At 45.1% G+C, this 24,940-nt stretch overlaps 1 protein-coding gene across 2 annotated transcripts in view; it reads right to left on the bottom strand.

Moving 5' to 3' along the window:
• Positions 1 to 7,842: 7,842 nt before the first annotated feature.
• The window catches only part of SYNJ2 (synaptojanin 2), a 98,131-nt gene continuing 81,033 nt past the window's right edge, over positions 7,843 to 24,940 (bottom strand). For both annotated transcript variants that reach the window (XM_045805416.2, XM_045805417.2), the window contains exons 18-27: positions 24,693 to 24,810; positions 21,045 to 21,263; positions 20,848 to 20,926; positions 20,139 to 20,307; positions 19,540 to 19,713; positions 17,698 to 17,832; positions 15,957 to 16,069; positions 14,777 to 14,885; positions 12,824 to 12,975; positions 7,843 to 11,383 (exon numbers count right to left, since the gene is read on the bottom strand). In XM_045805416.2, coding sequence (XP_045661372.2) covers positions 10,676 to 11,383; positions 12,824 to 12,975; positions 14,777 to 14,885; positions 15,957 to 16,069; positions 17,698 to 17,832; positions 19,540 to 19,713; positions 20,139 to 20,307; positions 20,848 to 20,926; positions 21,045 to 21,263; positions 24,693 to 24,810 — 1,976 coding nt within the window. In that variant the 3' untranslated portion in view covers positions 7,843 to 10,675. The remainder of the gene's footprint in view (positions 11,384 to 12,823; positions 12,976 to 14,776; positions 14,886 to 15,956; positions 16,070 to 17,697; positions 17,833 to 19,539; positions 19,714 to 20,138; positions 20,308 to 20,847; positions 20,927 to 21,044; positions 21,264 to 24,692; positions 24,811 to 24,940) is intronic.

Genomic DNA, 24,940 nt, shown 5'->3' with positions numbered 1-24,940 from the left:
CAAGATAAAAAGGTTTTGCACAGAAAAGGAAACAGTCAACAAAACTAAAAGGCAACCTATGGAATGGGAGAAGATATTTGCAAATGTCTTATCAGATAAAGGCCTAGTATCCAAAATTTGTAAAGAACTTACCAAACTCAACACCCCAAAGTCAAAAAATCCAGTCAAGAAATGGGCAGAAGACATGAACAAATATTTCTCCAAAGAAAACATACAAACGGCCAACAGACACATGAAAAGATGGTTGATATCACTCAGCATCAGGGAAATACAAATCAAAACCACAAGGACATACCACCTCACACCAGTCAGAATGGCTAAAATGAACAACTCAGGAAACAACAGGTGTTGGCAAGGATGCAGAGAAAGGGGAATCCTCTTGCACTGTTGGTGGGAATGCAAACTGGTACAGCCACTTTGAAAAACAGTATGGAGTTTCCTCAAGAAGTTGAAAATAGAGCTACCCTATAACCCAGCAATTGCACTCCTGGGTATTTATCCAAAGGATACAAACATAGTGATTTAAAGGGGCACATGCACCCCAATGTTTATAGCAGCAGTGTCCAAAGTAGTCAAAGTATGGAAAGGGCCCAGATGTCCATTGACAGATGACTGGATAAAGAAGATGTGGTATTTATACACAATGGAATATTACTCAGCCAGCAAAAAGAATGAAATCTTGCCATTTGCAATGATGTGGATGCAACTACAGGGTATTATGCTAAGCAAAATAAGTCAGAGAAAGACAAATACTATATGATTTCACTCATGTGGAAATAAGAAACAAACAGATGAACATCGGGGAAGGGAAGGAAAAATAAATTAAGATGAAAATTGAGAGGGAGGCCAATCATAAGAGACACTGAACTCTAGGAAGCAAACTGAGGGTTGCTGGAGGGGAGGTGGGTGGGGGGAAGGGATAACTGGGTGATGGGCATTAAGGAGGGCACTTGATGTGATAAGCACTGGGTTTATACACAACTGCTGGATCACTAAATTCCACCTCTGAAACTAAGTTTAAAAAATGACTCTTGAATAGTGATTCTGTTCTTACAGACTTTTGCTCTGTAAATGAGATTACCCCAAATAGAACCATTTACAAAGTTAAAAAAAAATTAACTATAACTTCTGCTTCAGTAATAGCAGGCTAGATGATCTGGAACCACCTTCCATTGAGGAGAACCAACAAATCTGGATGAAATGTTTTTAACTTATCAAAGTGCTAGCAAAAAAACTATTGGCAAAAATGTAGGAAAAGGCAAGAAACCAGAGAGGAAACCAGCAGTTGAAACTACTTTTGCTTGAGGCAAGGATGCCACTGGCATATCTGGCAGCCCCTCTGCCCAGATAGTTACAAAAAATGTTCCCTACGGCCAGATAATTTTTAAAAGGCCCTTCTTCCTCCAGTACATGTCTTGTGACATAGGGCGGGGTTATATTTCTGATCCCACTTACCCACCTTAGCTGGGCATCTTTGTGCAAGGCCCCACTCTGTGGTCATTTCTAGAGCCAAAACAAACCACTGAGAGACTGAGTTGTGGTTTTGGCAAATTTGCAAGGTGAAGGGGACAGAAGTCAAAGACTAGGGAATCTGGGGGCGCCTGGGTGGTACAGCAGTTAAGCGTCTGCCTTCGGCTCAGGGCGTGATCCCGGAGTTGTGGGATCGAGCCCCACATCAGGCTCCTCCGCTATGAGCCTGCTTCTTCCTCTCCCACTCCCCCTGCTTGTGTTCCCTCTCTCGCTGGATGTCTCTGTCTCTGTCAAATAAATAAATAAAAAAAATCTTTAAAAAAAAAAAGACTAGGGAATCTGATAACCCAACACATTCATTAAGCTGGGACTGCAAAGGGCTATATATATGAAATAAGGGTGACCTGGAAGTAAACATCCTGTGTTTGTGACTCTTGAGTGGTCCAGGGATTTGCAAGCTGACAATTTGAATCAAAGGATCCCATACTGGTAGTGTCCCCAGACATCCGAGAAAGGAGGAAGACACATTCATACCAGCCCTTAAATTATTCCTACAAATACTTTTCCAAATGGCATAATCACTAAACAAAGATAACTGGCATACAAGGAAATAAGATACCACCAATGGGAACAAATAGAAAGATCCCCTCCTCCAAAAAGTTTTGAGATATTGGAACTATCAGAGATAGATGCTAAAATAACTATGCTTACTATTTAAAGAATACAAGGTTGAAAGTTTTCTAGAAACAGGAAACTATATAGTGACTTAGATTTTAGAAAGTACCAAAAGCAGCTTCTAAAAAAGAAAGCTGAAATTACATTAGATACAACCAAAGAAAATTTGTGAACTGGAAGAGAGGTCAGAAAAATTATTCAGAATTCAGCAGAGACAAGAAGGTGGAAAATACAGAAGAGAGGCTAAGGATACAAGCAAATAAAAAGATAACAAGTTCCATCATATGTTTCATGAGCGTCCCAGAAAGAAGGGAGAAAAAGAATGTCCCAGAGGCAGTATTTGAAGAGACAATGGTTGAAAAGTTCCCAGAACTAATGAAAGACACCAACTCACGCACAGATTCTAGAAGTTCAACAATTCCAAAGTAGAGCGAATAAAAATAAATCCACATCTATACACCGTACAGTGAAACTGCAGAAAAGCCAAGCCAAGAGGACAAAAGTTTAAGGGAACAACACTGAAGACTGCTGTTAAGTCATCAGCCAATGGAAGCCTGAAGACATTGCGATGGTATTGTCAGTGCGCTGAAAGAACACCACTCCCACCCTTGAATTATACATTCAGTAAAAACGATGACATTTAAAATATTAAGATGAAATGGACATTTTATATAAATTAAGAATTTACCACCAGCTGACTTTCAGTAATGGAAATATTAAGGGATGTACTTCAGATAGAAGATACATAAATGATCAGCCAGAGGTGCTGAGATTCAAGAAGAAATGCAGAACAAAGAGAGAGGCAACTATATGGATAAACCGAATGAAAATTGATTGTACGTAACAATAATGACTTGAGTGTTAAAATATATAAAATTAAAATACACAGCAACTATATTTGTGATGGTGTATACAGAGTTAAAGTATTCCAGGGTCACTGCCTTATTCAAGAGGAAGGTGAAGTAATGGTTAACATTAGACTTGGAGAATTTAATGGCACACGTTGTAAGTTCTAAGATAACCAATAAAAATGTAATCAACAAAAATAGGACACAAGGACAAATTAGAAGAAAAAGAGGCATGATAAAAATCCAAAAGGCGGCAGGGGAAAAGAAACAAAGAATAGATAGTACAGAGAGACAGTACAGACAACAGAGTAAAATTTAAACCCAAATATAGCAATTCTTACATCAAATGTAAATGGACTAAATATCCCAGTTAAAAGATAAATGTGTCAGGCTAGATAAGAAAACAACATTCAATTCTATGCCATTTATAATAGACCCATCTGAAGCATGACACACAGAGAGGTTCAAAATTTAAAAGATGGAAAAAGACATGTCATGCAAATACCAAAAGCAAGATGATGTAGCTATATCATATAAAACATACTTTAGGACAAGAATTATTAGAGAAAAAGAGAGTCATTTCATTTCATAGTTACAAAAGATGAAATTCACAAGGAAAATAATAAATTTTAACTGTATATAACGTGAGTATATAACCTAAAATTATATAATGCAAAAATGGAGAGAACTATAAGAATAGACACCATGGGAGATTTTAACATATGCCTGACAGAACAAACAGACCAAAAACCGAGGGGGAGAATACAAGATTTGAACTACGTGCTTTCCAGACTTGACCCACTGAAATATTTAGAGAACTGTGTCTAAGGGATGCGGAATATGCATTCTTTTCAAATTTGACCAAATGGTTGAATGAACTAAGCACTGATCTCAAGAAATTAGAAAAATGAGTAAAATAAAAAAACAATTTAAAAGGAGCACAGATTAGTTAAATAGAAAACGGAGTCTCAAAAAAACCTGATTCTTTGGAAAGTCTAATAAAATTGACAAACCTCTAGTGAGACCAGTTAAGAAAAAAGGGCACAATTTACCAATATTAGAATGAAAAGGAGTTATCGCTATAATGTAAACATTAAAAGGATATTACAAATACTTTAAGGTCAATATTATTAAATTTTAGATGAAATAAAAAATTCCAAGAAAAATATAACTTACCCAACTGGTCCGTGACTTAGAGAACTTGTCTGCGAAGTAGAAACTAGTCCTGTGACTATTACAGATACAGAATCAGTGATTAAAAAAAAAATCTTCTTATGAAGAAACTATAGACCCAGTTGACTTTTCTGGTGAACTCTGCCAAAAGTTTAAGGAGAAAGTAATTTCAATATTGAATTCTTCCAGTTAGTAGGAAAGAGCATACTCCCCAACTTATGAGGTTAGTTTAACTTTGATACCAAGGACAGTACAAAAAAGAGAATCTCAATTATGAACAGAGTTGAAAAAATCCTGAGCAAAAATACTGACAATCTAAATCCAGTAATAGTTTAAAAGAAAATATGATCTGGGGGTGCCTGGGTGGCTCAGTTAAGTGTCTGACTTCGGCTCAGGCCATGATCCCACCAGGGTCCTGGTATCGAGCCCCTTTTGGGCTCCCTGCTCAGTGGGGAGCTTGCTTTTCTCCCTCTCCTCTCCACCTGTGCTCTATCTCTGTTGCTATCTCTGTCTCTCCCACTAAAATAAATAAAATCTTAAAAAAAAAAAAAGACAATATGATCCATCCAAGTTGGATTTATACCAAGAATGCAAGGTTGTTTAGCATTGGAAAATTGATCGTCATTCACCCTATTAAAGAAAAAAAAAAAGGGAAAAGTCATAATCATTTCAATACATGTAAAAAATGTCTGATAAAATTCAACTATTCATGAAAAAGATAAATTCAGCAATCCATGAAAAGAATTTCCTTAGCCTAATTAAGAGGGTGTCTAGAGAACAAAAAACAACAGACATCATACTTAATGGCAAAAATATGAACACTTTCCATTTGAGGAGCATGTCTGTTACCAACACTTGTATTTCACATTGTACTAAATGTCCTAGCCAGCTCTATACAGCAAGAAAAAGGTATAACAAAGGTACAGGGATGGGAAAGCAAGAAACAAAACCTGTTTGCAGAGGATATGCTTATCTACATAGAAAATCCAAGACTCTACAGAGACCGTATTTTATCAATTTTAAGACACATTAAAATTTATTTTAACATCTCTGTAATTGGGCTGCACCTCACAACAGATGAAGAGTCCTTCGTCTGTTTGGGCTGCCGTACCAAACACCGCAGACCGTGGTTTACGAACTACACCGTCTGGAGGCTGGATGTCCACGATCATGGCACCCACGGGGGCATGTTCTGGTGAAAGCCCTTTTCCTAGCTTGTAACTGGCACCTTCTTTCTGTGTCCTCACACGTGGAGAGGGCGTGAGGTCTCGGAGAGGTCTCTTTTATAAGAACTCTAATCACATTCGTGAAGGCCCCTCCCTCATGACCTAAGCACCTCCTGAAGGGCTCACTTCCTAATACCATCATCTCAGGGGCTTAAGACTTCAACATATGAATTGGGGGGACACACAAACATTCAGGCCATAGCACTTTTTTTTTTTTAAAGATATTATTTATTTGTCAGTTGACAGAGAGAGAGAGAGAGCACAAGCAGGGGGAGTGGTAGGCAGAGGGAGAAGGAGACTCCTGCTGAGCAAGGAGCCCGATGTGGGACTCGATCCCAGGACCCTGAGATCATGACCTGAGCCAAAGGCAGATGCTTAACTGACGGAGCCACCCAGGCATCCCGCCGTAGCACCTTCTTAAGAATTATAGTATATATATGGCATATCTTATAATGGTATGGTATAATATGGAATATGGATGGTATATTAGGTATACTGAAATACAGTAAATTGTTAGTTTTATGAGTTTAACAAGACTGAGGCAGTCCATACACAAAAAACTCATATTTAAGTACCAGCAAAATATAGCAAATGAATTTTAAAGTAAGAATTGTTATAGTTACGGTATTAAGGCTACAAAAATGTTCTTTAGAGGTATATATTAGAAGTATTTAGTAATTGGGGCACCTGGGTGGCTCAGTTGTTAAGCGTCTGCCTTCAGCTCAGGATCCTGGGATTGAGCCCCGCATCAGGCTCCCTGCTCAGCGGGAAGTCTGCTTCTCCCTCTCCCACTTCCCCTGTGTTCCCTCTCTTGCTGTCTCTGTCAAATAAATAAATAAAATCTTAAGAAAAAAAAAGTATTTAGTATAGAAGTCAAGTATTGTAATAGAATTCCTTCCTTTAAAATACTTTAAAGGAAAAATATAAAGCAAATACACCAAAATGTTAATTACTATTAAATCTTGGTGATGGACATATGAGGGTTCAAACTATTCCCTATGATTTTATATATATTTAGAAATAATGTTTAAAACTTTGAGAAATGAACATATTATGGTCTTAGATTGAAGAGTCAATCTTGTAAAGTTGTCTATTCTATTCCATGCATACCCAGTAAACAATTCCAATAGGTTTTATTTTTTTAATAGAATTGATGAATTGCTTCTAAAATTGATTTATAATTTCAAAGAGTCAGCAATAGCCAAGATTCTCTTCAGAAAAAGAATGAGGTAGGAGGGCTTGTTTTACCAGATACCAAAGTTAAAGAAAATTAAGACTTAATAAAAATTAGTTAAAAAAAAAAAGACAATATAGTATTGGCAGAGACTGACAAGTAATCCAGTGCACTGAACAGACTGCCTGGGAGTTAGAAGGTCTGGAATGGCAGGACGAGGAGCACAGGGAAATGTCTCCCTCAGAGAGGCATCTACTAAACTAGTTGAAATTAGCAAAGGCAATCATTCAACATGTCTAGAGATTGACCAAAGACTTAAACTGAGAAGCATTAATTCAATAAAACCCAAGGAATCTCGGTAAGAATAATGGGAGGAGGTGGGAGGCCAATGCATTGGAGAACTATGTACCCCCCCCCATCTGCCCTATAGAAAGACCTGTTCCATTTGGAGTATAGAGGAGTTGATACATCAAATCTCTCTCTTGCTCACTCTCTCTCTCTCACACACACACAATTTTGTATCTTACTAAAAAAAAAAAAATTATTCTATATTGATGAACCCACTTCAAAAATGAATCCTGCTCTTGACCACAGGGCAAACCTTAATGAATTTTAAAAAGTAGGTTTATCTAGGCCATATTCTCAGGTCATAATCCAAAAAATTAGAGGTATACAATTTTTAAATGTCAAACCCTTAACTCTTAGAAAATGAGGCTCCCTTGGATGAGAGAGAAAAGCAAATTAATTTAGAAAGTAATGAAAAGGAGAATATCTCATGCCAAAATGTGTGGGGTGCACTTAAAGCTATAATCAGGGGGAAATATATAACTTTAAATATCTTTACTATTAAGTGAGAAAGTCTAAATGGAATCTACTGCTACATTTAATTAAGGAATTAAGACGAAATTAAGAACAAAATTAAAAAGAAAAAAGATGTAAATTGAAGTTAATGAAAAATGTTTTAAAAATCAACAGAAAAAAATAAAATAGAAAGGCTATATAAATCCCAATGTTATTTGAAAGTGCCAATAAAATTGAACAACCTCTCGAGAAAGCGAATTAAACGAAGCAAGAGCAACGTTTGTTATTTAATGAATGGGATACTATATCCCTTGGCAAGATGATGTTGGCCCCCCTACCTCACACCATTTATAAAAAAGAACCAAAACCCAAATTCAGAGGAATAATTAGTAATCACATTTCGTCCAGAATAGAAGGCAAGACAAAGAAGATATCCCAACATTCTTTCATATCCAAAAAGAAACAAATCAAATAAAAAAAAAAAAGACAAAATATTTAATAGGCATTTTTTACAATTGCAGTCCAAATTATCACTTCAAATAAACATTACAGGGTTTTAATTACTAGTCACCCAATAAATAATTTTTGCAGCTTTCTGATAAAATTATTTTATTATAAAGCAAACGTTTTAATGCATTACTTTGCTTGTACTTCCATATATCCCGAGAATTCTATCTTGAAATTCAACAACTTATATAACTTTCACAGGAATTGCTCGAGCAGATGTCCTAATTTCAGTCATTTACTGGAACGTATTTTAAAAATAGGCAAGAAGTCAGAGAAGATTAGGTTGGAAAAGGGAATATAATTGGGGTCACAGAGACAATGTTGAATCGTAAAGTTCTATGCCTCAAATTCTCCGCGGTGAACTGTTCTGTCTTACAGAGCGGTAATGAAAGACCCTGCAAGGCCTGTGCGGGGGCAGAGAAAAACCAAAAATGAAAAACCCACAAAGAAATCCCCAGGCTGGCGGTGGCTCATTGTCCAGAATATTTAGCCAACTCTGCTGCTAACCTAGGAAACCCACCACCTCTTAAAGCACTGACCTAAAAACTAAGGCAATTCCAACTCTTTTTTAAGAGAACGTTGGTGCGTGAACCTTACATGTGATCACCTCAAAATCCAGTCTATGTTGTTCACGAAATTTGAACACCCCTGATCAAATATTTGCTCGATTCTTTATGTTAAACCACTTTAGAATTTTTCTTGTGACCTGTCTCCCGAGGTCAACGCAATTCTGTGTTAATACTTAATGTCAGATCCTTAAGAGCCACTTGTGTGATGAGCACCTTTCTTCATTAAAATTCTGTTCTCTGTCCCATTTATTGGCTACTCAAATCTAGAACAAAGAAGAAACCTGAAAGTTGGGCCTATTTCCAGCTTTGCAAGCAACCGCTGTGTTGCATTTATCGGCTTTCGAATTCACCTTTTGGTGGGAAAAAGAGGTGACAGAGGAGAGAACATTTAAATGAGGAAATCTTTGATTCCATTCCCAATTGTACTCTTAGTAGCAATGTGAATCCTGGCAAATTATTTAACTTCTCCAAGCCATTTACCCATCTTGTGTTTTCCTCCCCCTAACTCTTCAAGAATTATGTTGTTTACTCGTGTTTGTCAGAGTGGTAAACGGGCTATAAAGTACTTACACGTTACAGGAAGTGTCCTAATGAGCTAAGGCCACAAACTGCCTCTTTTTAAGACTGGTCGACTACATATATTATCTGTTTATCCCTGTGGGTCACTAAGACCTTTTTCCTTTATCAGTTTTCAAATGAAATGTGATAAAGGTTGCAGCTTTGTTTTTGTGCTGAGTGTCAGATTTTAATAATCTGCAGGTACCTTGATAGTGGCAATGAGCAATTATTCGGAATCCCAGAGGCGCGAAAAGAGTGGTACCCACTCCCCGCCGCCCCAGCAGGATGATTAGTGCCATCCTAACCATTAGCATTTAGTGCCATCCTAACCAACTCTCCGGTCCCATCAGGAATAATACCGAGCCACTGCTGTATGATTCTAGGACATTAAAAACTCCTAAATACAGTATGTGGTATACTAAGATTTCACTAGTGAATTTCTTGTTAGCAAAAATATGGCATCTGCTCCCAAAGGATTCTAGGCCTTACAACACTATTCTTAAAATGTAAAATAGTCTGGGGATGTCTTTCTAAAGGACTAACTAGGCAAGAAGTGGTGGTGCAAATGTATAGACAAAAAAAAAAATAAACCTAATAAACAGATAAATAAGCAAACCCAAAAATGCTGCCCTGAGGTCTCTTATATACAGGGACAGGTGGTACTTTCCTTCCTGAAGCCACAGCCAGGCAGCCCAGGCGAAATGAAATATTCTTCCTAACGTACTGAGGGGACCAATGTTACATGCCAGCATGAGTGTGCAAGGTTTGTGCTTTTCCTCGGTATGGAATGTAAGGGGAGAAAGAAGCCATGAGGCTTCCTTTAAGAGGAAAAAAACCTTTAATAGGAAAAAAAACAGTGTATAAACTGGTTTAACTGGCACACCAGGGCTCAAGGCTGCAGCGTGTTACGGGGCACATAGCGGCTAAGACACAGTCTAGGCGGGAGTCTTCAGCCAGCTTAAGCTCCGGTTAAGCTAATAGTGTAGGAGTCCGAACCCCAACAGTGTCGACACTGTCCCCCACATAATCAAGGTTCCTATACATGTACTTAAATACAAGGGCTCACGGGAACGCGTCCTCTAGTCATTTGGTTGATCTATTTGCCGCTTTCAACTCTGATTTTTTTTTAACCCAGTGTCAGCAGGCCAGCTACAGCTCTTAATGGTCCCAGCCACCTTGCAGTTGATACCTCAACCTTCAGGGGGATCACCAGAAAGTTACCCCAAATCTGTAAAATACAAACAACATTTTCAAAACACCACAGACACATAAAATCAAAAAACCACGTAAAATCCAACCAGAGAGAACGTCTTGGACATTATCAGTGAGACTCCCTTTCCTCAAATCCACACATCAGATCCAACCGGAGCTTTCTCCTACCCGAGAGGACACGAAAATGCACCAGTCGGATCGAAAACCCATCTTGGTGGCTGAATAACCATCTGATTGAACAAGAGACACGATTTCTGGAAACTACCCAAGAGTGACAGAAGTACAAATGTTTTTTCAGTGTGCCTTTAAACAGAGGTCTCTTTGTGGGGGTGGGGGGTCAAAGTAGGCGGGCGGGGGGTGGGCACTGGGGGGCTGAGGCCCAGGCTCGGGGCTTTTCCTGGGAAGAGACGTGCGGGAAGAAGGCACCCTTTCTGCAGGACAGCCGCTGTCCAAGCTTCCCACTCATGTTTTCGCCAGCGGGTCAAACACCTGCAGCACCGTCCTCTTGTCCTTGTCACTGACGGTCACCCAGTGATCGAGGGCCTCCCGCCCGGGCTCCGGGAGCGGCTCCCGGGCAGCCGAGGCAGAGGCTGGCGGCGGGGCTGCGTGTGCTCTTTCCAGGCCCCTCGTCCCCGAGTCCAGCGGGTCGGAGCTCTTGGAAAGCCATGTACTCTTCAGCACGCTGGGGTGGTGGAGAAGGCTCCAGAAGGGATCCTGAGAATCACCGAGAGGGGAGGCCGCCTCGGGCTTGGGCTCCTTGGGGCCATCGGGTTCGGGGCTCGCGGGCTGCGGAAGGCGAGCGCCCCCGTCGGGGGGCTGTGCGGGGGGACGGTCGCCGCTGCACGTGAGGGCGCAGAGGAGCGGGCTGTCGGGGCTCTGCAGCAGCTGCAGGTGGAAGGCGGCGGGGGCCGACTTCTTCCTCCGCGGGGGGGCCAGGGGCACGGGAGGCGGGACGTCCAGCGGGGGCGGCGGGGCGGCCACGGGAGGGGCGGCGTCTGGTGCCTGCTGCCCCCCGCTCGGCTTCCTCTCGGCGCCCTTCCCAGGCTGAAGCGTCCTCGGTTTGGGGACAGGAGGGACGGAGGCTAGAGGAGGGGTTTCAAGGCTCGTCTCTGGGGGCCCGATTGTAAAATGGACCGTCTGTTGCCCAAACTGGTCTTCCGGTGACTCCGGCTGAGGAAAGGCAGGACAAAGAGTGTCAGTCAGTCAGAAGCCAGCCCTGGGGGCGCGGAGTCAGCACCCAGACAGGTTCAGCAGGGGAGCAGAGATGGCGCTAAGCGGACATTCTAGCAAATTCGAGATTTGAGAATGCCTGGGATGGGGACGTGTGACCAGGTATGAGAGAGCACAGGAGGGACACACATGTACCAAGTAGCAGCAGGACTGACCCCTTAGGAGTGGGAAGTTGAAAACCAGAGCCACGCGGTGAATATTCTTTGTTACCTTAGGAAATGGGGTTATGCTTTTCCTTCATGAAAAGCGAACCTCTGAAACTACCTTCTCTGAGGCCACAGCTTTGACAATTCTGCGTGCACCACGCGAGGCGGACGGAACTTATGGGAGGGCCGTGAGCAAACTGAAGGCTAATGGATCGGCCTGCTCCTTCAGTCTTTGATAATTACATACGGTAGATGGCAAATTTCACATAGGAACGTCGCTTCCTCGCTTCTGACTCAAAGCTATCACAGAACAACTGCGCGGTGCAGAAGGAGCTTTTGTACCCAAGGAGCCGTTCGTATGGTAAAGCACCAGCATGTCCGCATTTCCTCTGATTCTTTAGAAAACAAACCGCAGCAACAATCCTTCTCCACCAGCCTTTCACCGTGACTCCTGCACGGCGATCCCGGGAAAATGACCCATTCTGCCCATTTCTTTGAAAAGAAAAGACAGAGCAGACAGAGGGAAAAGGAGGAGGAAAGAGGTCTGCTTTGTAAGGAGGCAGGGCGATGTGCAAACGTGGGGCAGATCACTGCCGAGAACACAGAGCAAGCGGCAAAGCCACATCGCACACGTCGTACAGACAGAAAAGCAGCAGTCACTCCGGAAGAGGCCAGCCGGCCGATTACCGAGGGTCCTGTTACTAGAACACCGAGATCAAACGGAAGATCCAGATGTCTCTAGAGGTGCCAGTCTTTGGGCTGCCACTGTCCTGACAAACTCATGTCTTTGAAGCAGCAAGCAAGGCTGAGAAGCTTGAGAGCGAGAGCAAAACACAATCTGCAAGAAAAGTGGCAAGAGAAGGTGTCCGGGCCCCGGTGTCAGAGGCTGCGCAGAGCGCGTCCACACTGCGAATCCACCAACCGGCGAGTAAAAATCTATACACGTGCAACCACATGCACATGACACGGATACATACAAATGGGGAAAAAGCACCCCCAGTGGCTCCATTTGGGGGCTCCAATAGAACATTGAGGAGGCCTGACACCTCCAAGCTGTTCCATCGCTGTGAGAGACGCCTGGTTTTTCTGCTCAGCAAGAGCCAAGGACACGGCAGGGATGTGAAGGAGGAAGCAAAGGCCAAGCAGTGTCCTCACGGACGGGGCCATGTCTAGGCCTCCTCTCCCCAGACCCTGGAGCATCTCGGAAGTAAGAGGCTTTGCGAGAGCTTCTTACCTTTCCTGTCCTCCGCAAGGCTGGCTTCTTGATGGCAGGGACTCTGGGCGCAGGCCGCCGGGGCAGGAGTGGGGCCACCCCTGCTGTGGGCTCTGGTTTGGAAGGCCCTGGGTCCCTCAGAGCTGTGGCATTTAGGGCGTCTCCTGGGGCGCCTGAAACACACAGGGGTACGGACAGCTGAAGTGGACAGGACATGGCTGTTCACTGCATGATTTAATATTTAGGCAGTCCGCAATCCTAAGAGTAATTTGCTAAGGCAAAGTATTTCATTTTTTCTAAAAACAAGATCTTCAAGGGCTGTCAGGACCTACCAGCTAGGTTTAGCCCCCAGCTTCTCATGGTCGCCTTCTCGACAGGGATGGTCTTCATGGGGGATCAGTGAGGCCCAGACATTACGTGCAAAGTTTCAGGTCTGTGTGCATTTCTCTGGGGAGGTAATCTGAACCGTCTCGAAATCTCAGCAGGGCTCATGACCAAGAAAATGTAAGGCTGGGATCCTGGGTAGATTTCAGACCTCAAACCTCTCCTAACCTCTACATTCACTGAATATTTTTAAAAAGTAGCTTTATTGAGATATAATTCACATGCCGTGAATTCACCCTTTTAAGGATACAATTCAGGGTTTTTTAGTATATTCCCTGAGTTGTACAAACCATCACCACTATCTGATTCCAGAATATCCTCATCACCACAAAAAGGAACCCTGTCCCCATTAGCAGTCACCCCTCCATTCCCTCCTCCCCCAACCCCTGGAAACTACTAGTCACTTTCTCTCTGTATAGATTTGCCAATTCTGGACACTTTGTATAAATGGAATCATACAGGGGTGCCTGAGTGGCTCAGTCGGTTAAGCATCCAACTCTTGATTTTGGCTCAGGTCATGATCTCAGGGTCGAGATCAAGCCCTGAGTCGTCATCCTCACTGGGCATGGAGCCTGCTTAAGATTCTCTCTCTCCCTCTCCCCACCCCACTGACGCTCTCGAATAAATAATACATACATACATACATAATGGAATCATACAATATATAACCTTTTGTATTTAGCTGCTTTTACTCAGCATAATATGGTCAAGATTCACCCGTGATAAAGCATATATATGAATACATTCTTCTTTATGGCTGAATAATATTCCACTATATGGTTACACTACATTGTATCTACTCATCAGTTGGTGGTCACGTGGGTGGTTACATCCATACAACTGTGTTATTATTTTTTAATAAAAAAAAAGAAACCACTCATGATAGTGTTATCCTACAACAGTGTTTCTTGACCTCTTCCTTCATGCCCTCCTTCAGTGTTACTTGGGATTCCAAATAAGTTGCCCATCCTGTCTAAAAGCAAATAGACAGCTGTGACTGGCTCTTCAGAGGGCAGGATCTCTCCTCTCCAAAAGGGATATTTGTACAAAAGCAAAACCAAAAAACAAAACCCTCAAAAATATTAGTACCAGCAATCTTGAATGTGAGTATGATTAATACAATTAACATGGGTTGAATGAAATAACAGCACCAAAAAATTAACAGGCAGTACAGCGGGGAAGAGGTCCCTGCCTGACAGTAAAGAATCTATACTTGCTGGTGACTTTAAAAGGTTTTGTGCCTGAAATAGGGATGGGTCTCAAATTCTCTTTTTATGGAGCCGGCAGAAGATGTTAGTGCCTGGAATGTTATCCTTTTCTAAAATTCATTTTTGTTTCTTTCAGTCTCTCCCTTAAAGTGCTTCTTAATAATCCTGGGGTTACTTCTATATTCTTACTGAATTTTAAATATACAATTTTAAATGGACAATAATTATTTGTAGTGGAATTTTATAAAATGTCGCTAAAGGGTGCTTTCAATTTCTTACTGCCTCCAGAAAAAAAAAAAAAAAGTTACTTTCTCTTCTAGGCCCCTTTTAGTAGGAAGATGCATAGAAAAGACCAGAAGGAGAGCCCCAGCAGAACACTCACCTCCGCTGGCTTCCAGGAGACACCGGATGGCTGCTTCTGCCTCCTGAGCGTTGGTAGTTTTGATCTGCTTGACATTGTAGGGTTTACTTATCCCCGTCCTGGCTTTGGGCTTCAGGACAGAAACAAGAAGAAAAGCATATTAACAGAGGCAGGTAAACAGGCTCGCCTGGTGCACTCACTGCCTACTGATCAGTTTGCAGGGGTGAGGGGCACGGGGCTCCATCAGACCGGAGTTAAACACAAACTCCAGTCGAGACCAAATCCTTCAAGCCTCCTCCTCGCAGAAGTAGTGTCATACCAAGAAGAAGAATGCAATAACTCAGAGCTGACAAGCCTCCTCTCCTAAACTGGGCGGTTTCCGGTCTTTGCAATGTGGATAAACCACTATCTATTTCATTAACCAGCTGAAAGCGAGAAAGCATCATCAGAAGCCACTTTTCCCACAGCTCAGCAGAGTTACTGAAACACCTTCCACTCTTTTCTCGAAAGTGCTTTTTCTCCCTCTTCACCCAAACCTCTGGGCTGCCACTGATGACCTGCCTTCACTACTGTCAGCCACTGAGACCTAGTCATTCCCTCCTGCTGTCACGCGTGACATCTGGTCCAGCCTCCCAGGACAGCTCGCCTCCACCTAGCACCCCGGCTTCACCTCCCTCCCCTCCATTCCACTGACCGCCACCTCCTGTCTTCCTGAGCAGCTCACTGTCATCCTCCGGAACTTTCCGTCTCTACAATCCTCCCCAACTGTGGTTATTACTAGTGTTCTCCTACTGTGCTATTTAGGCCCTCTTACTCTTCTTCTGAGCCTCTTCTCTCAAGACAACTGATGGGAATTTTCCCTGTTTTGCCTCCTACCGAGCACTGCTCTACACACCAAGGTCAAAGGGAAGCCTCGGAGAGCAGAGAAGCAGGGGAGTCTGGAAGCTAACAGTTCCATCCCACAGGGACACGGCAGATTTGCCATCCAATATGATTTTCTCTCTAAGCCTCTGTACAACCACACAGAAACCCTGTAACAGACCTGCTCCTAAGCTCTGGCTTTAGGAACGAGCTGGCAGGTTTACGTGTTCACTGAGAAGAGGCAATCCCATAAGGGCTTGGGGGCTGAAGATGAACCACGGGGCAGTCCCTTGGGTTGGGATGCTGGCCCGTTTTGCTTCGAGCCGAACACAGAACTCACTGCCTGCTGAGGTGCTCCCGGCAGAAGTCTCGCCGTCTGCAGAATCGAGTACTGTCCATGGGTGCCAGAGGAGATGGACACGTCCGACGCCGACTTTTTCACCATTAAACCCGCTGTGGAAACCAAGGGCAGAGTCAGTCTCAGTGATGTCACCGGCTGCTTTGAGGCCAATTCCCAGCCAGCCGAGCGCCAGGCCAACCCCAGACGCAGTTCGGGTCTCAGCCCGTGCGGGCAGGTGGGCATCCACAGGGTCGATATTAAATTTCTCTTTTGATTCCCAGATAGTTTGTGCCTATTCTCTAGAGAAGTATTATTTGAATGCAAATTTTACTCTAACATCCTGGTGGGGGGGGGGGGTTCAAAACTCTGATATAAAAGCCTGTATTTTTGAATGGCTTAAAATACACTACTGTTATTAGGACCCCATTTTAAAAATGGTTTGTGGGCAAAATATAAAAAATCCCAAAGCAGGGAATAAATGATATTAAGTTACACTTACAGTCATTAAGAAATCATATTTAGAACTGTGTCTAGGTGGCCCAGTTGGGTGAGTGCTCGACTCCTGGTTTCAGCTCAGGCTGTGATCTCAGGGTTGTGAGATCGAGCCCCACGTTGGGCTCTGCGCTCAGTACGGAGTCTGCCTGGGACCCTCTCTCTGTCTCCCTCTGCCCCTCCCCCCACACTGGCAAGCGCTTGCTCTCTCTGTAAAAATAAATAAATCTTAAAAAAAAAAAATTTGAAGACACAGACATAAGATGAAAGACAAATGACCAAACAGAACGGATACCAGTTTTATAAAAAATAAAAAACCATGTGTAGATACAGATGCATATAACTAGAAAAAGGCTAGAAATCTTGTGGTTAACAATTGTTACTTGTAGACAATCAAGTGTATTTTAAAATTTTATTTTTTATATTTATCTATTTTTGTAAATTTCCACAGTACGATATAAATTTTACTTTTTATTTTATTCTCTGAGTGTTAACTCAGAAAAGGAAAGAATATGCTTAAAAAGTGCTCCCAGCTCGCCATCGATTACTATTGTGATGCAAGCCAAGATGAACCCAATGGGAAAGTAAAGCCTGCGGGAGAATCTCTGTCCGACTGTCACTCTTTTGAGGTTGGGGGGCGGGGGGAGAAATAAACAGTAGAGCTAAAACAGAAAGTGCTCAAAAGCACATCACAAATGTCTTTTCAGGTCGTTAAGGGAAGCTTGAGGGCGCAAGGACTGCTCTGGAGGAGACAGGAAGAGGAACACTGTCCTCGGAGCCGAGCCGGGAAGGGCCCATCCTCAGGCGGCCGACACCAGGGGCAGCAGGCACGGGCCCGCAGAAGCCAGGATGCCTGGAGTGTTGGGTATCGGGGCTTACTGGAGCCCTGGGAAACAGGCAGGGGGGCAGCAGACACGGACAGAAGGCCACTTCTGCGGGGCTGGGGAGGAAGGTGCTAGAAGGTCTTTGCTTGGAGGCCCCCTCAATTTTCCATTCTCTACTGTCTCCCACAGGAAGCCCCTTAAGGCAAACCACAGCTACGGGAAGGCCAACAGTTGTGTAAAAGCATCACGTAGTTGGTGTGAGAAACACAACGATTTCTGGGATCAACACAAAAAGGAGCGTGAGGAGGGCAAGGCGCCGGGCCCCGGGCGAGGCTGCAGCGACTCAGAGGCCGGTGTTAAGTAGCAGGAAATAGGTGGTTATTCCCAGCAGGCACGGTGGCAAGCCGAAAGCAAGGAAGTCTTACTTGGAGGGGGGGGTCTCTGCGGTGGGTGAGGCGGCCGAGGCCTAGTGGGCACCGACAGAGACCGGCTTGGAGAGCGGCGCCGGAAATCTCCAACTGCTTCCAGCTCCTGCGTGAGCGCCGCCAGCCCAGCATCATCTGGAGGACACGGCAGGACGCGCGTGAGGGGGGGCTCAGACTCAGCTCTGCACCGAACTGACTGTGCAGGAGGGCCCCCCGCAGCACAGGGTCCCCCTCTCTGCTGGCATGGGAGGGCGGGGGGGGCACCCAATGCCTGCTTGGAACAGGAGATGAACTGTGGACAAGGCTTCTTGTCCGGACATGAGAGACATGGAAAGTTTTCCAAGTGTAGGGGTGTCTCGTCCTGAAATAATGAAGGAGACTCACACAGAGTAGAGGAGACAGGTGAAGACTGGAGCCCCTCAGTCTGAATCCCTCACTCTAACACAGGATGGCTGTTTCGGAAGCTGAGACTATTCTCTGCCTGCCAAACCCAGCCATGCACCTCAGGCATCTGGGGAGCTCCATGGAAGACCAGATTTCCAAGGTCCCAGCCCACCCCTGCCAAACCCACATCTCCAGGACGGGGCTCAGCAACTATACGTTTAAGAGCTCCGGATGGCTCAACGCAGCCAGGCTACAACCACCCTTGGGACCGTGGCACAAAGGGGCTTGGGGGTGTCTGCACCTCTCCCAGCAAATTATCTTCCCTGGGAAGCATCTCAATTTGCTTTCAGCTGTTCTGTATTCTCAGCCGCAGCTCACGGTAAGCTCCCGAACGCACGGGACAGAGCTTTCCTCCAACTGGGGAGGCATCGCGAGCAGCAGCTGGAAGCCGCTTGTGGCTGTAGCAGTCTGAGCCTGGGGCACAAACGACCCTACTTTCCAGCCCATGAAAGGCCAGCAGGTTTTAAAACTTATTCAAAAAGGCCACTACGCCCTGTAACCTAGGGCTTTGCAGTTTAATCTGCAGGCCTTTCAGTCCCTCTTTGTTTAAGTCTCAAACGACAGGATGATGCTAATGGATCATATTACTGTGTAATAACATGTTCTAGGAATGTAACCAGACACCAGCGCTCAGGACATAGATACTGGATGGACCCAGAGGTGTGCTAAATGAAAAACATCAGACACAGAAAGACAAGTATGATTTCACTTACACGTGGAATCTAAAAAGCAAAACAAACAACAGCCAAAAAACCCCCAAACCCAGAAACAGACTCATACAGAGACCTGGTGGACCTGGTCACTGGAGGGTAGGTGAGGGGGGAATAGGTGAAGGGGATTAAGAGATACCAACTTCCAGCTATAGAATCAGTCAGTCACAGGGATGAAAAGTATAGCGTAGGGAATACAGTCAAAACTACTGCTTTCCAACATTACATGGTGACAGATGGTAACCACACACCGGGTAACGTACAGAATTACTGGTTCACTAAGTTGTACACCTGAAATCAATATAACGTCGCACATCGATTATATTTTAATAAAAAAATAATTACGTCTCTTAGGGGATTGAAACAGACACTGTGGAGACGGAGAACAGAATTACAAACGTAACGCCAGTTCAGGACTGTTTCCAGAGGAAACAGGAATTACCACGGATCTGGCATGCTATAGCGGGACCCGTGGTGAAAAATAAATAAATAAATAAAAAGCACTAGAGGAAATCAGTGTGGTGGATACGGGCCCAGAGCCCGGTTTGCGCCCACTTGCTAGGACTTGTTGTTTTAGCCCAGCGCGGGCTGTGAGCACTTAACTGGTGGCCTCAAGCAATGCCCTGGTGCTGAGAGAGCGGGCGGATTCGATGCCAGAGGCTCTTTAGAAAAGCAAGGGCCAAACTACCTTTGTAGGTCGGGTGCTGCTTCTTTTTAGTGAGCGCAGGTGACTTGCTGGCAGGCCCCGCCGCTGTGGAACTGGGGGCTTCGGAGAGGCTGTCCCCGCCCATCTCGCCGTCTGAGACCACAGGCTGACTTAGCTCATCCACCAAATAGTCTTCGTCATCTTCGAGAATATCCCCTTGGGGAAGGAAACGGCACAGCCTTTCATCAGTGGGTCTGTTTCACCATCCCGGCTTGCTGCTCGGCGTCAGGATGCCTGCGGCCCAGCCTCCGGCAGCCCGGGGCACCCACATGTCAACAGGTATAGAACCCCAATTCCATTCAGGCCTGAGACCCGGGCCTGAGCCCACAGCCCAGACAGCCTCAAAACCACTGTTCTCACTGTCATTTCAGATGGCTCCAGGTCTTATTTACCACTTCACGCATCACCCCTAAACGTGCACAGTGCCCAACTTAGTACATGGAATATAGTGCTTGTGCTCCAAGGACCCTCTGTCACCTTTAGGTGTGAGAAGGGGTCTTGCAAATCTCATGCTGATTGCTGGAACGTCTTGCCTGTTGGCCTCGCCACAATGACCAGGAGGTCCTTACAGAGCTACTCACCCTCTGACTCGTAGTCCAGAGTTGTGAAGTCAAAGTTTTCCTCCAGCAAACAGGAATTGGCAGTGGGAGACATGGAGGCCATGCTATCCCGCTTTCGGATGATCTCCTCCTGCAAACCTTTCAGCCAGTCCTTGGTCTTTGGTCTGATCTTCACGGCTCTGCCTTTCACCTGTGAGGACAGAGTGGCCATGAGAAGGGAGTACAGACCTCAGAACCACCCCTTTTGCTTCCAAAGGGCATCCGGATCAAACTCCTGCATTAGCAGCAGGCCAATCTTCATGTTTTGCCAAGAAAAGTTGAGGGTCTAGACCTCAGGCAAGATCAGCAGAGCTCACATTTGGTTCAAATAAAAGTTGAATTAGCATCTCCAGCTTTTCATCCCATGTGAACATAAAACCAGGATTCATCAAAATGGAAACTGCCTGTACACTGATATTCCTAACTACATTTTCTAAAAGAAGGACCACAAATGTTCTCCCCCGTGCAGGTGTGAGCCAAGACAGACCCAGTGACTCAGGTGGGGTCTACCCTCTAAAACTTGCTCTTCCTTCCAAATTCTCCAAGTGGCCAGGGCTGGACATTAGAGACCTCAATGAGGATACCAGAAACAGACACCAGAAGGAAGGGCGCTAGCTCCTGCCTCATGTGGTACCCAAGAAAACTGGGGAGTAAACCGCCCCCACTCCACGGGTGACCGAGCAGAACTCACCTTCATACCATCCACATCCAGGACGCTGAGAGCCGAGTGACTGTCTGCAAAAGTCACCAGCATCTGCCCTTGGTTGATCCTGGAATAAATGAGATGTGCCGAGTCAATGCCAAGAACGATCGGCAGCTCTCGTGGGTTCCGGCCAGCCATGGACATGACACGCACATGGGACACGCGCCTGCTGGGGCGCTAGTTACCTGACAAGAACGATGGTCCCATAATTGCCCAGGGTCTGCATGAGTTCTGCGCGCACATCTTCAGGAAACTCGTTTTTCTCTTCTAAGGTTGGTGACTGAAGGTTGACTACGACGGTAGCATCCAGGGGGCCCTGGAAAGAGGACACTTCCCGGAACACTGTCTCCCGAGCACTCACATCAACTTCTTGTACTTCGACCTCCACGATCGCCAGCACGGGTCTGCGGTAGACGCGGAGGGAAGACAGGTGATGGGTAATGGGGCCCAGCAGGTCCCAACCCCCAGCACTCCGCTGTCAAGAGTGAACATCAACGACCCACGGGTGCGGCCCCAGCCCAGCGCTGGTGGCCTGGCTGCCCTGTCCTAGGCTTTCAGACTCTATCTATGGCCAAACTTAGCATTGTCTTGGCATTCTTACCTAAGGATGATTTAGAGAAAACAGTGCCAGCCGTTAGGAGATTTTTCTCCATGGTACTTGCCAGTAGATGCCGAGGATAGAGAGAAGTGGGAATTCCCCTTTCGCTGGGGGGTTTGAGGTTTTGGAGGGCTACTTGGCAATTGGTGTTAAGAATCTCAAAAATGGTCATCTCTTTTAACCTACTAATTTTAATACTAGGCCTTTGTTCTGAGAAAATGATCAGAGGTTCACACACAGATTTGTACACAAGGATGATTATTACAGCACTGTTGATGGAAGGGGAAGGGGAGACAGTCTAACTGTCCCATAACAGGCAAACAGGTTATGGTGCAACCATATGATAATATTTTATACAGTTAATAAGAATAATGTCAGAGAAGTTGACATACGCAGGAAAACAGATCAGCAGGAAATAATGTAATCGTTATTGCCATTGTGATATAGGGATGGGTTTACTCTCTTTACAAACATTTAGGAAATTCTCTATTATGAAGATTATGTAATCTTATTGAAGGCATTTACAATACAGCATTAAGTGGCAACAAAATAGAAGACAATACAGATCATGTGGTGATGACATTTAAGACCAGGGATCACTGTGAAATCGAAGAGATATGAGTGATAATCAGTGTGACCTCCCACTAATTTATGTCACCATTGTTAGATTTCTTTCCTTCCTTCCTTCCTTCCTTCCTTCCTTCCTTCCTTCCTTCCTTCCTTCCTTCCTTCCTTCGCTTTCTTTTTCATCTAGAAGAAAAAAGAAGATGGAGAACAATCTGATACAGGGATATGCACTGAGTGGCACTGAGTGGCAGGACACCTGAAGTGACGTCGTGGCTGAGGAAGGCAGGTGCAAGTGCGCACGGGCAGCGCCCCCAGCAGGAATGCGAGCCGGCTACTGACATGTGCGGCAACCGCACAAACCTGCAGACGCTGAGGCTGGCGGGAAGAAGCCAGTCCTCCCCATTCTGATTCCATCTATGTAACATGCTTGGAATAACGGAATTATGGAAAGGGAGAAAAAGAGCAGCGGCAGACGGGTCAGGGGGCAGGGAGGGCTGTGGTGAAGATGTTCCGTATCTTGACAGTGACACTGTTGCTATCCCGGTGGTGACACCATGCTACAGAGTGACAGGATCCCCTCACTGTGGGGCCTGGAAAAAGCGGACCCGCGCTGTCTGTATTATTCCTTAAAATTGCATATCAATCTAGAATTACCTCAACATAAAAAGTTTAATTTAAAAATATGAAGGTAGTAAGGCAAAATGATAAGTCTGCAAAATATAATCCTAACGTTCTTATACACATATATATACGTAAAACGGTGTCTGCACGCAAGCACACACCCACACAGGTTCACATGTTGGTGTAAGATCTTCTCACGTGCTTGGAAAATGCAGAATAAACATAGCAGACCGCTGCACACTTGGTCTCAGAGGGCGGAACCACGGAGGGTTTGTTTGTGGACGTATGTTTCCCCTAAATGTCCATGATGGAGGGGCTTTGCTTCTGTAATCGGAAAGATCCATAAATGTCTAAGGTGCACCTCAAACCAGTATGACCGATCTGCAGCTCCCAGCATCCCAGCTGAGCGAAAGCTACTCCATCCTTCCAGCTGCTCAGGACAAACTCTGGGGTGCTCCTCAAATCCTCTCTCTCTCTCGCTCCCTCTCTCTCCCCCCCCCCCCCCCACACACACACTCACGCCATCTAATCCCTCAGGCAATTCTGTGGGCCCCACTTTCAAAATCTATCCAGAACCCAACCACTTTCCATGGGGACCCATGACCACCTGGTCCAGGGTTGGCGCTACTCTTGCTTACTGCACTAGCTTCTTCCCAGGCCCCTGGACTCTCTTTGGCTGATTCTGTCAACACCTCGTCAGATAACGCCACTCCTTAGCCTGAGTACAACCCAACGTTCTTGTGGCCCACAGGGTTCCACATGGCCTGTGCTGCTTGTCCAGCTCCTATGACTTCCTCTACTCTTTCTATTCCACCTTGATTCTCTGGATCCCTGAAGGTTCACTGCCTGCCTCCTCACCCTGGAATGCTCTTCCCCTGACACCCCTATGGCTCACACTCTCACTTCTTTCAGGTCTGGGCTCCACGGTTATCATATCTGAAAGGCCTTCCTTGAACACTGGGTATAAAAGAGCACCAACCCTTTGAGTCTTGTCATTACTGTTTCTCCTTTCACATCTGTTTACTGTCTGTCTGTCCTCACTAGACGATTCCATGAGAACGTGGTCTTGTCTGTTTTGTTCACTGTTAATCCTCAGTGCCAGGAACAGGGCCTCATATACAAGGCTCTTCAGGGAATGATGGTTAAATGAATTGCTTCTAAAGACACTCACGGAACTAGAAAACCTATAGTTTGCTATAGAAAGTCCTATAACTGGAGATTTCCCAAGGTTCTTGTCTAGGTGTGTATTTGTAACAACAGGTTTCTTAAGAATTTAGAATATCTAAAGATTTAGACCTACTGGTTGACCAGCTGTTCACCACCAATGCTCTCTCCTAATTTCTTTCCTTGTAGAAGCTGAAACTGATAGGCTAGTTTTGGGGCAGCCATGGGAAGATCAAACCCTTCCTATTCACACCCTCAGGTGCCATCCTCTGTCTCTTTAAAGATATTCCCCCTGTGGCTGGTCCCAGCGCACATGGAGCTGACCGGCCCTGCTGCTGTGTTCCATCCGTAATGCAAGACACGCCAGGCCAAACCAACAGCTCAGAGCATTTAAGAACTCGGAATCCAACACTTAAAAACCCTTTGGCGTTTGTAATGATAAAATACTAGAAAAAAATGTCACCAGTAGGTGAATGGGTAAATTCCATGGATATATTTAGTGGAATACTGGACAGCAATTACAAGGGAATGAGCCAGGTCTGTAACACTGACATGATCGTATCTCAAAGACATTAAGTGACAAAAAAGCAAGTTGCAGGATGGCATTGTTTACGGGGATTTAGATGACAAAATACTAAGGCTGCCTCTTTGCCATTTTCATCGATGAGGTCGTTCATGATATGAGCAATTACAGTACTAACATGGACTCGTCCTTGGGGGTGGGGACACAGCTACTGGTCACACTGTTCTTCCTTCTTTCCTCTATCTCACACGCGTGCACGCACGCACTCCGAGGGGGACCGCACGTCCGTTCTCTGCAGGGAGCAGCAGACGCCGCTTTCCCCAGCCCAGGAGAATGTGCCTGCGGCAGCGAGGGCCATACCTGTGATCAGACGCTTGTAGTTCTGCTCGGCCATAATATTTGAGGGCACCAGGAGACCAGGAATGTCTGACGGTGCTGTCGGCTTCTACGTCGTTGTCAAGAAGGTTGAGTTCTCCAGCTACTCAAGAGATCCACACACAACACAAAACGGTATCAACATATGGGAACGCCGACTGAGGAATCTTACGACGGGGACCTGCGGCACAGACACCTGTCTCGGACTCACTTGCTCTAACCTGCCAGGCCGG

Source organism: Ursus americanus, chromosome 11, assembly GCF_024610735.1.
Source record: "Ursus americanus isolate L20-20 chromosome 11, mUrsAme1.1.p, whole genome shotgun sequence".
Taxonomy (NCBI): Eukaryota; Metazoa; Chordata; class Mammalia; order Carnivora; family Ursidae; genus Ursus; species Ursus americanus.
The sequence above is the reverse complement of the archived record's forward strand: the minus strand, read 5'-3'. Positions and strand labels throughout refer to the sequence as shown.